This window comes from Lissotriton helveticus, chromosome 6 (genome assembly GCF_964261635.1).
Source record: "Lissotriton helveticus chromosome 6, aLisHel1.1, whole genome shotgun sequence".
NCBI lineage: Eukaryota > Metazoa > Chordata > Amphibia > Caudata > Salamandridae > Lissotriton > Lissotriton helveticus.
Window position 1 is genome coordinate 676,792,103 of NC_136067.1, and position 15,981 is coordinate 676,808,083.

Sequence of the window (15,981 nt, forward strand, 5' to 3'; positions counted from 1 at the left end):
AAAAGGATTACATCAGACCCTATTAAATCGAAAGAACGCATTGAGGAAGTGGCTACCAAATTCGCACAACGAGGATACCCCCAAAATATAATTGAACAGTCCAAAAACAAAATTGCTAAAATTGAACGAACTAAACTTCTTGCAACAATTGAGAAAAAACAACAAACCAGGACAGTGGTAGTCTCTAAATTTTCTACAGCCACCAGAAGATTTAAACAAATCATAAACCAACACTGGTCACTGCTGAATTTAGAACCAGACTTTGGACAAATTTTCAATGAACCCCCTCTATTCGCTTTCTCCAGGGCCCAAAACCTGGGCGAACTCATTCGATTCAAACCTACCAAAAAACATAAATTTACAGGGACCAAACCATGCATGAACTGTGGCAACTGCAATTCGATCATTAAAGGTAACGTCATCAACCATCCCATGAAAGGCCACAGTATAAAGCTTAAGGTAAATGCTACATGCGACTCGAATAATGTGATCTACGCTCTAAAGTGCCCCTGTGGGAAACTCTATATCGGTAAAACCGAACGAAAAATCAAAACGAGACTCATAGAGCACAAATCAAACATTCGATTGAAATCACCAAAATCATCGGTAGCCATGCACTTTCTTGAAGCAAACCATAATATCTCACAACTGAAATTTATCGTTCTTGAAATAGTACCAAAAACTGAGGGACGGGACAATACCAAATTTCTTCTCCAATGTGAGAACACTTGGATCTACAAACTTTGCACCCAGAAGCCATTTGGGCTTAATGACAGAATAGAGCTTTCCTGTTACCTTTAAAAAATTGCTTGATTGAGCAAGTACAAATCTCCTGTGGTAATGTACTGTGAAATATAAACCACACATCAGCATGTTGATATATGTGCAGAATATCGCTTTATTATTTTCCATTTAACTGTTGTTTTATATTTTCTTTTCGTTTTGCTTAATTGTCGCCATATCCCTAATTTAATTTTCTAATACCACACATCGCGATCTCCCCATGCCCTATGTACTACATTCATAACAAACCTCACAGCCTGACTATTAACACCGACACCGCTACCCCACCACCTAGTCTTTCCTCACTTTTTATGATCAGCAGACACAGACCACATGACTCTTTAAATAACCATCAACGCCGGCAGTTAGACTGCACCAGCGTCGAAGAACGGAATGCACTCAGGCAGAACCTTTGAACCTCCACTACAGGTTAGTTTTACGTTAGAATCTTGGAAAACGGATTACCGCATGTAAGCATGTACGTGTTATCCGCCGCAGCCTGAAATTAACCTGTGTTACACATTTTTTCCTCTTTAGATTCACAACCGCCACTTTTAAAGACACGTAAGACGGTTTCTTTTTTCCCGTTTTTTTACACTTCACTGGCAATAAGGTGTTAACAAGGGTGACCCGATAACCACACACCCCGAGTTCAACCCCATGACTTGCACATCCAGCTGATATTCATTACACTTACACGGTATTTTTCTCTTCTTTTTATCATAGTATCCCTGATGAAGGGGCACGTAATAGCCCCGAAATGCATTGGATGTTGATGTATTTGTAACAAGGAACATTGCTATGCTCTGAAAATAAGAGCGAAAATGTGTAAACAGTAGCAAATGATTACTGACTCATGAAATGAAAAGTAAATGAAAAATAAAAAGAAATTGATGAAAAAGTTTGGAATTCCTGAAAATATAGGAAAACTTAAAGTGTGCATATAAGGATGAGATCAGTGGTTCACTGATCTCACATTACGCTTATGATTATCTAACGCCGTGGGACACCTGACGTCACTTATGTGGCACCTACAAAATTGATTAAACTCAGGTACAAACATTGCTGTGCACCCCAGTACATTATCTTCACATTGCGCAATGAGCTCATCACGACGCATGCAATTGTAAGGTGTGGCATCAGGGGCGCGCAGCAGAAGACAAAGGAAGCCACGCTGACCGTTGACGCTCAAGTCAGGACTCATCACCGGCGGGGCCTTTATTTGCAAATTGCAAATTGCAATCATTTCAATTGCCCGGCCCCGGCCCCTACCACCTGGCTAGCCTTGAGGCTTGCGCTGCCCCCTCTCTCCCCCCCCCCCCCCAGCTGCCCTGCCTGCCTTCTACCCATCCGCTCCAGCTCGCCTTGCGACGCCAGGCCCAGCAGGCCCCCAGCCCTCTCAGATCAGATCAGGTGAGTGCGTTCTGACTCCAGCTCTGTTCAGGCACTTCAAACGTAACTGTGTAACGCACGCTCATGTTTCAGTTTTGTTCCTATTGTGAAGCGCTCGCCTTACACTGCACGATGACTCGTCACTTTATTTATTTATTTATGCGTTTTTGAGCGCGGACTTTACGGTAAAAAAGCATAAATAAATAAATAAAGTGACGAGTCATCATGCAGTGTGAGCCCACCACTAAGACTTAATGCTGCTGCAATCCACTCAGGGGGCAGGGGCGAAGATACCATTGGTGCAGCAGGACAGGTGCAAATGGCACCAGCGTGCACTGAAGCCGAATATTTGCTATATTTTACTATCCCCAGCAGCAGCCAAAAGGGGTAATTTTTCTTGTTTGCAACAGGGCCCTGCTATGTAATCCTTGCTACGCTACTGGATCCACAGTAGTGATAATTTTCCCAGTCCCTCAGTCCCGGCCCAGGTCAGGTCCCCAAAGAGTAGGCAGTGGAGGGGGACAGCGTTTCTTCTCTTGTGGTGGCAAGCAGGTGGAGGCTGTGACATACATACCTACATTTTCGAAGAGCAAACTGGGAAATTTGTATTTCTCCCATTGACATCTATTGAGGCCTGAATCTGGTCAGTCTACCGTCTACTGGCATGCATGGCACTTACAAATGTGCTGCTGCAGGATCGGACATGAGAAATGCAAATATATGTTTTTTTCCTACCTGTCAGCCGGACAAACCTCTACGGCAGACAGAAAGAGCGTGACAAACATGTTGTGCACTCGCCCGCAGGAGCAGGTTAATCTTACACCAGGTTGTACAAAACCAATGTACAAAGACTTGGAGCTCAAAGAGGGCCCTTGAAAAATGGTGACCTCTTGCACTGTAGGGGTTGCAGTAGCCCACATCACGCCCCTGATGTGATCTTATTCTGACATGATGCAAACCATATGCAATTTGGTTAAGGCTAAGTTTAAAAGCCTGCTAGCCCAATTCCCTTTAATACATGCAGCAAAAATGGTATAAAAAAGGGTTTGGCTCATGCTAGGCTCTGTTACACATTTCATGTAGTAATGCTCCTACTGTTACGCTTGCAGCTGCCCTTAATCCGCATTAAGAAATGGCAGCAGGTGTTGCACGCCCATAATGTTATTGATGACAAATGGCGGATTTGACGTTTCTGTATTCCAGTGTACTTGGAACTTGCGTTTCTGTCTCGAATGGGCTATGTAGAAAGAGATTGAGTGCCCTGCCCTCCCTGAAATGCTTAGTACTGTTAAATACATCAAATGTAAAAAAAGAATTAAAGTAAGACAATTTTTTCCATTGCTTAGGAGATGGCAGATGAAGAATTGAAAGAAAAAAACGTATTTTATTTGAGTAGCATAGTCATGGGCTCATGGAGCATAGGGTTGTGTTTCTGAAAATAGTTTACCTGCAGCAGGAGTATCCGACGCATGTGGTACTTTTCATTAAACACTATTGTGTGTTGTGTCCAGCTGAGCCTGAAACTTGGTTACAGAGTTCATTATGGGATCAGGAGAAGAATGACAAGTAGATGTGGCCTAAGGTTCCAGCTACTGCTGTAGGAACTTGGGGCAGCGGCGGTCGGCACAGGTAAGCGGGGTGGGAGGGGGGAAGTCGACAGATGACTGAATAGGTATGATTAAAATAATCAAACTATGCTAGATTTCTGGGTGGTAGGGCAAAGTGGTACATGGTGGGCCGCGCCGCCGGAGGGGGGGCTCCATTTGCTTTGCAGGGGGGCCCCCTCAAGTTTCGTTACGCCACTGACTATAGAGCTCCGTCAGAATGGAACCTCGGGCTCGGGAAAGAATATACACACACATTGCCGCACCATATGTTAGCAAAAAGATATGATATCAATATCAGAGGTATGTCCTTAAGCAGCAGTGTCTTATGGTATTCAACTAAACAATCCATCGGCCGTTGGTGGACTCACGGTGGGAAACAGGGCCACACTGCCCTCAGAGTCCGACCCATGCAAGTGGTCCTCAGAGGAGGCCGAGTCCTCGATTAGTGTAGTCTGTCGAAATGTAGCAGCTGCTATGAGTTGTTCTGCTGCTGTGACATCGGGTTGATCCATCGGGCCCGCGTGCAGGATCATGCACAGTTCGGCACCGCAAGCTTGCGACTCCGGATCCTCCTTCCCGCCTCAGCCAGTTTATTTGCTCTACCGGCTCCGGTCCATGTAAATCACGAGATGTGGGTGGCAGCAGACCAAAAAAACGGGTCCGATCATCTGTACCACCTTACTCCACCATGACACGCCACAAGTAGGGTGACCAACCGTCCATAAATTTCACGGAACGTCCGTCATTTTAGTACGATGTCCACAAGTCGTCCTTAATTTGGGGATCCCAAATTACGGACGCCTTACAGACATCATACTAAAATCGAAATGGGAAATCTCAGTAAGGAATGCTGTTTCACTGCGAGAGGCCCCATGAGTTTAAAAGATTTCACTCGGGCCTCTCGCACTTAACTTTTAAACGGACCTGGTGCAGACTGTGGACTGGCCCATTGTCATTCTGAGACTGAAGCTGATTAGCACTTTAGAATGACAACGGGCCCAATTGTAGTGACAGCATGTAGGGTGCGGTCTCCTGCATGGGACTAGGGCAAAGCATTCTGCTTTTGTCTGGGCGCCGTGCTGGAGAAAATACAAATAAAATAACTAACACCATTTTCACTATACATTTAAAAGACAGATTTCAACATACAAATAAAAAAATACTATTTATTAATGTTTATTGTTACTAGCACAAATCTTGATTTCAGAAAGGGCCCGATGTCGCTTTGCAAAGTTGCGCGAATACTGAAAAACTGTGAAGTGCACGATTGGCTCAACCTTATATAAACTTATTTTGACTTGCATTTATTTTGGTTGTCTATTTACTTACTTATATGTTATTGTGCCACCTCCTCTGATATGTCTGTAAAACTTATGTTTTGTCCCAAATTTTTGTCCTGAATTTTGACCTTCTGTCCTGAATTTTTGTCCTGAATTTTTACACTGACCGTCCTGAATTTGCACCATGCCAGTTGGTAACCCTAGCCACAAGGGACACCTCTGTGCGACCAGTGGCAGTGCAGTTTCAGGATCTTAGAGCCCGGGTCCGGAGCTTAGCTAAAAGGCGGCCGCCATGTTCGGCAGTCAGCCACGCCCCCTACCACGAATATGCCTTTACCACGAATTTCTTTCTAAAGGCATGAATGGTAAAGGCAAATGCGTCGTTTTTATAAAGACATGAATGAAAAAGGCATAAAGTTTCAGGTAACAATATAATACAATTCGTCTGATGTCATGTAGCATCTAAATCTGCTCATTGCACAGTTGAATTCGTAATGCAGTGTCTCTGGGTTCAGTAGGGGGCACAGCGCCATTAACTGCCATGAAAAGCCACGACGCAGCGCTGGAAACTACAGTAGCATGAGAAATGCACTAGCATGTACCTATGTAACTGTTCAATGAAAGTGATCAAACAAGCGGCTCTCTCAAATAGACCAGGAATGCATTCAGGAGGTGCGATTGTGCATGTACCATGTGAAGTAATGCGTGATCCCACACCCACAGACAGACCTTTTGAATTTGATTGTGACGAAGTCTGTTTCTGTAGTCAGTTATGTGTTGATGTAACCGGTGTTTGTGCACGATTAAATGTGTGCGAATGTGTTTCCATAAGGCAGTTTACATGTTTTTGCGTGTTTGTGTGTGTTCAGCTTTGAGTGACTGTGTGTACTTGTGTTAATGTTACGAGGTATGTGATGATTGGCTTAAAGTGATTAGTGTAATGTGTTTGCTATGAGGCAAAGGTATGTGTTGGCCTCTTGTGCATGTGATTTTGTGGGTTGGTGGGTGTTGTGTTGGTACATTTATATATGCGCGTTGGTAGGTGTCTGTGGTTTGTTTGTGTAAATAGGAATGTAAGTTAGTATATAAAGCCGGTGGGTATGATTGTGGGTGTGTCTACATATGCGTTGGTAATTGTGTTTTCTAGTATTAGGAGGTATGTACGAAGCAGATATGGGGATTGTACTTACCTAGTACATTTTTACCATGCATATGTCTTTATCAACCATGCCTTTAAAACGAACTTTTTGTGGTCAAGCCATGCATGGTAAAGGCATACACGTTGTAAAAAGTTTCGTTATAAATTCATGTGTGGTAATGATGCATGCGTTGTACTGACGGCGTTGTAAAGGCATGTGTGGTAGTTGCATGCGTAGTTCCATCATAGAAGGAGTGCTTAGACTGCACAATAAGGCTCTACCTAGATTTTAATAAATTAATTTGCAAGGATTGATTTTAGACATGTTTTGCTTTGTTTCTTATATTTATAAAACCATTTTGTTTCCAGCACGAGTGGCCGTGGCACAGAGTAGCTCTCTCAATCTGTTTACAAATCGCGATGCTGAGCTGGAACAACGAGCCATGTTGCTGAAGAGGTTGGCCTTTGCCATCTTTAGCAGTGAAATAGACCAGTACCAGAAGTTCCTCCCAGACATACAAGGTAAGAAGCCAACCTTTGTTGTTTTTCATATCAAGGGCAGCAAAGGCATACTTTGTAAAGTAACCATGTAAGTGTGTATTGAGACACACAAACTTACTTTGATGATCGTGATTAATAACTAGACCAGGCCTTTGGTGAGGCATAATATGTAAGAGTTTCCCTTTATTGCAACATTTGAGGCATTGTTATTTCGTAAATTGCAAATATAGGTAAAACAGGTATGAAGAAAACTAGTTTTACATTGCAACTTACCCATTTTATATCAGCTATTGAATGTGCAGTTTAGTTACAATTACGCCAACGATAGCTTTGTCACATGCAGATTGCATGTAAACGTTCCGGTTTGATTTAGTAAAGGACCTAAGTTGAAACACGTTGCCATATATGTAACAAAGCGGGGGGGGGGAGGCACTTGCAAATGTATATACTTTAAAGTAGAGTGATTGATTTTTTTACTCCTCTCTTCTGTGACACTGCTCTTATACATTATCTGTCTTGAAGGGATTAACCACATTTGGTTTATATTATATTAATTTATGCATCAGAATGTACAAAGCTTCAGAAAGTAAAAATAATTATTAAAAGAAACTCATGCAGTTGAGAGATGTCTAGAATAGGAATGGGAGGGGATGGGTAATGATACATTAGGAACGAATATCACTCATTCTTGACCAGCAACCATTATAAACTTAGAAGACAATTGATGGATTCCTTTTTATGTGGATACAGGTCCCACTAGAACATACATTCCCCATAGAGCATACATTCTTGGCAGCAGGATTTATCCATGTTGGCTGATGAACAGCGGTTCTCTTTTTACCCATCTGAGTTTGAGTAACTTCATTTCTACAAACATGAAGATAATGCAGTCATTGCTTTGATTCAGGGTTTTATTTCATGATTCCATTCCGTGATTCTGACACTTCTAATACTTTCATGTGACTCATTTCTTTAAATAATTTCTGGCACAATCTGTTCTATCAGCCTGACCAAGATTTTATTTCAAAGAGTTTCAAATAATCTTGTAGATTTAGGTACATTAGTAATTATAAATGTATGATATCAGCGCAGATCATTTTGCAACTCATCATTGGGCTATGTTGAGCTTCAAGCCTTAAATTCTGCATTCCCCACTTCACCAGTTCAAAATATTACATATTTGTCATGTAGTTTAAAGAGTAATGAGTAATGTTCTTCTGACATATTATGTCAATACTTTAATGTAGGTGGTGTCTAAAATTGAGGTTTCTCTCTGTTGTTTTATATTAAACATGATTTTATTATGTCGCTTAAGTAATGACAATTATTTGGGTGTTGTCAGAGATAAGTTCGTGTGACATCCCTTACTGGGAGGATTCAGGATCAAAGGTGGCATGCCGCTTCCCGTGAGGTCCTTAAGGTCAAAGTGTGAGTGATGACATTTTGAGGAATGGACATCTGTGGATCTTGGGTCACCTGACACTCTAAATCAGGCTTTGTGTATTTTTGTAAAGAGATCATTAGATGATTTAAATCTGCAGTATCTTTCTCTTGTTAGAAATAATTTTACTCCTGTTTCTTGGAGGTTTCATAATGTACTAATCAGTTTATAAAAAGTAAGAATACACCTGTCAAAAACATTTTCCTGAACAGAGATATCATGCCTGTTTTCTTCTTCAGAAAGACTAGTGGATAGCCTGCGATTGCCACAAGTTCCTACCCTTCACTCCCAAGTGTTTCTCTTCTTCAGAGTGTTACTTCTAAGAATGTCTCCGCAGCACCTAACATCACTGTGGCCAACCATGATTACAGAACTGGTATGTTATTTTTTGTGTCACGCAACTTAAACAAACAATGTGCAAAATTAAATATAATAAATTTAAATAATTTGAAGTGAAGGAATAAATTAGTTATGCCTTACTACAATTTTGCTTCTTACAGTTAGCACTGTTTGAAATAATACATGATTTGTAATAACTTTTAGATGGCAAAAGTTTCACAATCTGCCTTGACCATAATTTCATGAGCAGCAGCAATAGTGTGAGGTCTTTTATGCTTGTAACCTTTAACTTAATGGTCACTAAAGCAGAGTGATGCTGAAATGAGATGTAAGACTTTGCATCCTACATCTTGAGCAGCTGACCACCTCACCCACCATCACCATCACTCCCATACCACGGTTTCAGTCATTCAATAAAATACATTATTTTAACATATCTCAATGAAAAAACACCAAATAAATGCAGACAGTCAACTGCAACACACAAGCACCCAAGGATGTAATACTCAATCAACTCCAAGACATCATGAGCAAAGAGTTGTATTATGAGGCTATTTCTTTACTCCTATTTTCTGTTCTATTAGTCTCATCATCCTCTCAACAAGAGCTACAGGGCCTTTCTTTACTAGCACCATTCATGAGTATATACCCAATGCCCACATTCTTCTGGTAAAAGTAGCAGTGGACTGTAACTACATTATGATGTAATGTTCTTTAAAGAGGTGAGTCTTCAATTCTTTCCTACATTGGATCTGGGTGATGTGGTAGTCCTGATGGATATGGGGACATTGTTCCAGAACTTGAATGCATAGATGGACTAGGTTGTTCCTTTTTTTTGTGCCATTCTTCAACTCTATTCTGCAGGTGTCCTGGCTGAGGGTGTGCCGAGAGCCACCGCAGATGGTGTGCTTGTCATGTCATCCAAGTAGGTAGGAATGCCGCTTGTGATTATTTTAAAGATAAAGGTTTTGAAGGTGGTGTGGGTAGGCAAGGGAAGTGTAGCCTAGAAAGTTCCAGCATTTAGGATGGCCTTAATGGTGGCCTCTATGGGCTATATTCCATGACTGTTCCCAAGATACCTAACGCAAGAAGACGTATTTGTCATGGAAGAATTTTGATTTAGAAAAATATGAAAGTAAACACAACAGTTGAAATAGCTTGACTACTGTTAAAGGTATCACTCAAGTCACTGTAAAACTGTGTCACTCAAGTCGCTGTAAAATTACACAATGGGTTCTAGTGTGATAAATCTGAGCTCAATGTAAATACAGTGTCCATATCCGGTTTTCCACATGCCATGGTCCACATTGCCTTCACCTTTACCAATTACAGGTCTAGAGGATGCACTTATTACACACATATATTCACTAAACTATTCATGTCTGTGGGAGGTAAACTCGTAAGACAGTTTCATAACTCAGGCCTTACGGTTCTCCTGTCCATTGTATCACATACTGGAGTTGTGCCTACTAATAGTACAGTTCTGGTCTGGTGATTCTATGTCCCCTTTTGAGTTTGGCCAGCAAAGTGTTGTTGCTAAAGACAGTCAAATTGCTAATTACTGAATTTCTTGAACTTTACAACAACAACAAAATATATAAAAAATGCATAATAGTGGGAATCTTACCTTTACCTACTTTTTCCAATTGCAGAAGGTGGAAAGTTAATCTAAAACTTTACTGAATTCACCATTGGCAAGTTTTTCCTGTATCCCCTGATATTAGCTTGAATCTCTGCAGCAATGCTTACTCTGTGAATCCATGTTTTTGGGTTCGACCTTATAAAATAATCATGAGTAAACCAAAGTATCCTCTGTCTCGAAATCAGACCAAATCTCTTTGCTTCTTGTATCATTTCTATTATCACGTCAGCATAGATTGATATCATCAACTTTAAACAAGATTGATTAAAGCAGCCCCATATCATTCAAGCGACCATGGGTAGTAATGCTTGCTGCTCGACATGTTATCTCCCAGTTAAAAAAAAACAACAACCCTATAGCTAGCAGACTACATCCTAGTGTATGTAGAGTAGAATTAATAACAAGTGTTCTTCCCCCACGTCATAGTTACTCTTTTGTACTTCTCGCTACTCAAGTGTTTTTCCTACAGCATAGCATATGAGCATTGTGTCTGTTGGCAGGCAACAGCATTTATAAAGCACACACCAACCACCCTTCTGGGTCTCTTGTCACTGATCTTTCATAAACCTGCCTAACCAAACAGGCCAGTATTTAGGTACTTCCTGAATATAGCCAATGATGGTGAGCACCTATTACCTAGGGAACAGTCTTCCAGACTGCTAGCGTTTTTATACATAAGGCATTACTGTCACGAGAGGTTAGGCAAAATGTAGGAATAACACCACCATATCTTTGCTTTATAGATTATGGTTAGGATGGTAAAGCTGTAATCTAGAGGTGAGTTAACTTGGAGCCAGGTCGCTGATGAACCATCTACTACAGACAACTATTGCTGGACTCTAAGAGCGGAGGATATGCATTACTTTTTTATAGGGACATAACAACTCTTACAACAGTATTTTGAACTTTCTTGCAGTCTAAGCAGCAGGGATATGGTAATATAGAATATAATGCATTACAGTTGGGAATGAATGGCATTTTTAGATAATAAAGAATGGATTCACTTGAGTTTTCTTAGTTGTAGATAACAACTGCTCACTGCTGCACTGATCTGTAGTTCTGTAGGTGGTATTAGCATATAATGAAAGCCTTCAGCTAAAGATGTCTAGCAGCAGATTCCTCACCTTGTGACTATTTCCCAAAAGTCAGACTGGACACAGAAACATTTCTATGGTACCTCTGTGCACCAGATGGTGGCACCTTTTAGCTCTGCCCTAATGTCAGTCCACTCTGGAAGTGACGTGTGCGGCCTATATAGGCACCACTCCTTAATGCTGACGTCTGTTCCTTTTTTTTCATGCCACCAGATGCGGATCCGGAGATTCTTCTCATCTCTCAGAGACCCTTACCTCTATTTTCCTCTCACAAAAATACATTTTTCAGTCTCTATGGGATGTCCCCTCCTAAGACAACCAGTTTTAAACCCTGTACGGACTATTTCAAAAGGATGTCTATGACAGATCCTCAGCATGCCTGCCTGTGGTGTTTAGGGTCAGCCTGCTACTCCAAGACCTAAGGAGACACAGTGTTGGGACCGCCCCAATTTCCGCTCCAATTTCAAGGCTTGATCCTGGTCCCGCTCCCATTCGCAGAGTTGACGGACCCGCTGTAGAGGCCAGCCTTTGACACACTACAAATCCTTCAGGAAGCATAAAAAGCACAAGAAGTCGAAGCAAAGTTTCACTCCTTCACGCCATTCCCACCTGATGAAGCACATGGTATGGGAAGTACCAACCATTTCGCTCCTGCTCTCGAAGTCTGCCAACTTTGGAGCCAATTCCGCAGCTGATTCCAGCATGACCCGAATTTCCAGGGCTTTCATCACGCTTCGCCAGATTGAAGAGTTTCACACAGCTATGGTGTGGCTCTATAGACCTCTAATGGCTCCCTCTGGTGCGGCATCTGCGCCACAGAGCTGAGATGCCTTCCACCTTGACTATTGGCCGGTTCGCCCTTGGTGCCAGGAGGACTCTCTGAGCCACTTCTGCCCCCGACTCCACTTCTGACTCCACACCCGGCACCTAAACCCACATCAGGCCCAGATACATCGACACCAATGCCGACCTCTCCTCCTGAGGAGCTAGTTGTGATTGTCCTGTCAGATGCCGAATTGACACTCGTGTTGAATTCAAATGAGACGCCAGCTCCTGCACTTGAACTTCCATATGGCAGGCAACATTCATTGCATTCCCTCTTCCGCATCAACTCTGACAATTGCTATGACCCGGGTGAAGAGTATGTTCAGCCCTTTGCCAAGGACAATTGGTATGTGGCTTGCAGGAGACCAGTGGGCTAGATACCTCCTTGGAGACAGCTCTTTTCTCTCCTGCCGACTCAAACACAGAATAATCTGCCTCCTACACTATAGTTATGCATAGGGCAGTTGAAGTCCTTGACCTCCAGCTTCCCACTGTGGAGGTGAAAACAAACTTGTTAACTGAGGGCCTACAAGAGGGCCAAACTACTTCTAAGCCCCTCCTACCTTTCAGTGAGGGCCTCACTGAGACCCTCCTAGGGGCTTGGGCTTAACCTAGTACTGGCCCTCCAGTTAACAGACACATTTCCAGGCACCATCGCCCTGCTCCAGGCAACCCGGCATTTTTCTTGCAGCACCCTTCTCTAGAGAGCCTCGTGGTACAGCCACAAGCTGGACCAACACCAACAATTTTCCTACCTCTTCCCCTGATAGGGAATCAATGCAAGTGGAGACGGTTGGTAAATGCCTTTTCCCATGAGCCAGGTTGGCGCTGAGTTCTGTCACTACCTCCTGTTTGTTGGGCTGTTAGACTCATGCCCTTTGGAAATCAGTGGCACACGTCTCCCCTGGTGTAACAGAAGCCTTCCACCCTGTCCTTTTACAGATGATCCAAGATGGTCGTGATGTGGCCAAGTTCAAAATTTGTAGTGGCTTGAACACCACTGACTTAGTTCGGTGAGCTATTGGCACCAATGTTGCCATTCTCCATGTGTGGCTGCGATTGACTGGGTTCTTGTGTGACGTCCAGTCCTCCATGATGGACATGCTGCTCGATAAGACTCGCCTGTTTGGGGAAAAGACCGACTGTGCTCTTATACCCTTATGGGAGAGTAGGGCACCTCTCCCTCTCAGGGTCCTTCTGCCCTGCCTTGCCAGTTGCAACACTTCTACTATTCCTTTTGTGGCTTTGGCTGAGACATTCCTTATTGCCAGCTTGTCCCCAGCAGGCTAGCCAGCAGTTTCGCGGGAGAGGCAGAGGAGTCCACATCCCCCATAGCCAAGGTCAGTTTGCCATCTCTCCCTTTTGCAGCAGGTTTATTACCATCCCCTTTTGTTCTCAGCCCACTCTTGACATATCACTCCAAAACTTCCCAGAAAGGATCTGTGGAGTACGAGACTTCTTTTTAGAAACTTTCATACAGATTCGTCAAACTGTGCTAAAGTTATAAACAAACAAAATAATCCACTTCCCGTCATTTGATGATCCCTCTCTTCCTGAAGGGGAGATGATGAGGAAGTGTTTGTTCCTATGGAGGAGAACCCCGATCCAGATGAAAACTGGTACGAGGAGTTGGGTGACACTAGTGGTTTGAACACTTCTCCAGACTCTGGCAAGCTTTCCCCTCAGGGACCAGTCTCAGTGGAAGGTGCATTCTTCACCAAATGATGCCCAAGTCAGCGGTCCTTCTTGATGTGCAGATGCCTGCAGTCGAGGTCAAGAACAATGTCTTGACGGAGGTGCTTCACCCAGGAGCCCTTGCGAACCTTCAGTTTAGCCATCACCGACATTCGCCCGGGCTAAACCTTGCACAGGGGGCTCCTGTACAATGCATGATTGCCTGACTTCATTGTTCCGTGCCAGGAAACCTAGCCTTTCTTTCCCAGCACCTCTCCCCTGAGAGCCTGGTTGTGAATTCCTCAACCTCCAAGATCAACCCAAATGCTCTTCCTTCCACCCCACTGGACAGAAAATCCAAGAGCCTGGACACCTTTGGGAAGTGTATGTTTTCTTCCACCAGCCTATCCTTGCTGTCGGTAAACAGTGCATGCCTCTTGGGCTGTTACACTCATGGATTGTGAGACTCTGTTGCACAGTTGCTTCTCATGCTTCCTGAGGAGGGCCACGCTATTCTTAACCAAGCCCTCATGGATGGCCATGACTCAGTAAAGTTCACTCTCAGGTACTGGCTGGACACAACAGTCTCCCTAGACATCCACAGCTTATAGGGTAGTGCTGCATCATCATGCCTGGTAGCGGTCCATTTGGGACTTGGAGAATGTCCAGGCATCCCCTGATTGACATGCCCTTCAAGTGCTCCTGCCTATTTCGCAATAAAGCTGAAACCGCTCTTGAGTCATCAGCAGATCTCTAGGGCTTACTCTATCTGCCCAATCTCAGCAGCAATCCTTTCACTCCTACCGCGAACATGGTTGGGGCACTTATAGATACCCTCTATACCAGCCGTACCTGCCAGTACAAAAACCTGCCCAGTCCTTTCGTGAATGGAGCCACCAGAAGAAAGGATGCATGAGCTGACCCATTGAGCTATCCAGTCCTCTACCCTCTGCTACCACAGCTTACTCCTCTTTAGTACACCCTCTATCCAGCACAGCCATCCCATTGGGGGCAGGATTAGGCACCACCTGCCCTAGTTGCCTGCAATTACTTCTGACAAGTAATTGCTACAGTTGGGCGAAAGTGGTACGGCGTCCCATTTGTGGAAACCCACTGCCTTTGCACCATTTCCAGAATGGCTGACGGAAGATCCCCTTTCCTTGGTCTGTCAAGAAGTGCAGGCTGTTTTGTCCAATGGTGTCATCGAGGAGGTGCCTTGCCAGAAGTAGGTCATGGTTGCTACTCCTATTACTTTCAACTGCCATAAAAGGACAAAGGAATTTGTCCTATCCTAAATCTGTGCCCTCTCAAGATATTGCTGCAGAAATAGAAATTCAAAATACTCACCCTGGCTCAGGTCTTGTGTGCCTTGGACCTTGGAGACTGGACAGTTGCGTTAGATTTGCGAGAAACTTATTTTTTCATCCTGTCTTCCAAGCTCACAGGCATTACCTGCCATTCATAGTGGGCCATGCGCATTTTCAGCTTGCTGTGCTCCCCTTCGGCACCAGCGCGCACCTCCTGTGTTCACGAAAATGATGGCGGTGGATGCAGCTCATCTTCAGAGGTTGCAGATACCAGTCTTCCCCTACCTCGTTGAGTAGCTACTAAAGGTGGGCTCGCCCGAGGCAGCCGTCAAACACCTCCAGACAACAGCAAACCTTTTTCACTTGCTGGGCTTCACTATCAACATGCCCAAGTTCTTCTCAGATGCTTTCATCTGACCCATTCTGGATACAATGCAGTTCTGCTACTACCCTCCAGGATATTCGGGCTATGATCACAATGACTCAGCCTCAATCCTGAATATTGGTGAGACTACTTCTGAGGCTTCTGGGTCTGATGGCCTTCTGCATCCTGCTGGTAAAGCACGCCAGATGGCATGTGTGGGTACTGCAGTGGGATCTTAAGTTCCAGTGGGCACAGCAAAAGGGAACCTCTCTGTCATTGTCCAGATCTCGAAGGAGACCTGCAATGATGGCTGACGAACCGCGATTGGGTCAGCGGCAGACCCTTTTTTTCCCCACCCAGAGCTGACAGTGGTTAGTGATGCCTCCCTCCTGTGGTGGGGCAGCCATCTGGGAGAGGTTGAGATCAGAGGACTCTGGTCTCCCGCGAAATCTTAGCTTCATAACAATCTTCTGGAGAGATCCGCCTGAAAGCCTTCCTTCCATCTATCAAAAGGAGATGTTTTCGGACAATACCATCGTCATGTAGTATTGCAAAATCAGGGCGGTGGGATTGTGGTCCCTATGCCAGAAGTCT

At 43.9% G+C, this 15,981-nt stretch overlaps 1 protein-coding gene across 2 annotated transcripts in view; it reads left to right on the forward strand.

Annotated features, from left to right (window-relative positions):
• DOP1A (DOP1 leucine zipper like protein A) overlaps positions 1 to 15,981 on the forward strand; it is a 1,012,538-nt gene that overhangs the window by 871,603 nt on the left and 124,954 nt on the right. For both annotated transcript variants that reach the window (XM_078648131.1, XM_078648132.1), the window contains 2 exons: positions 6,570 to 6,722; positions 8,382 to 8,518. In XM_078648131.1, the coding sequence (XP_078504257.1) occupies positions 6,570 to 6,722; positions 8,382 to 8,518 (290 nt within the window). The remainder of the gene's footprint in view (positions 1 to 6,569; positions 6,723 to 8,381; positions 8,519 to 15,981) is intronic.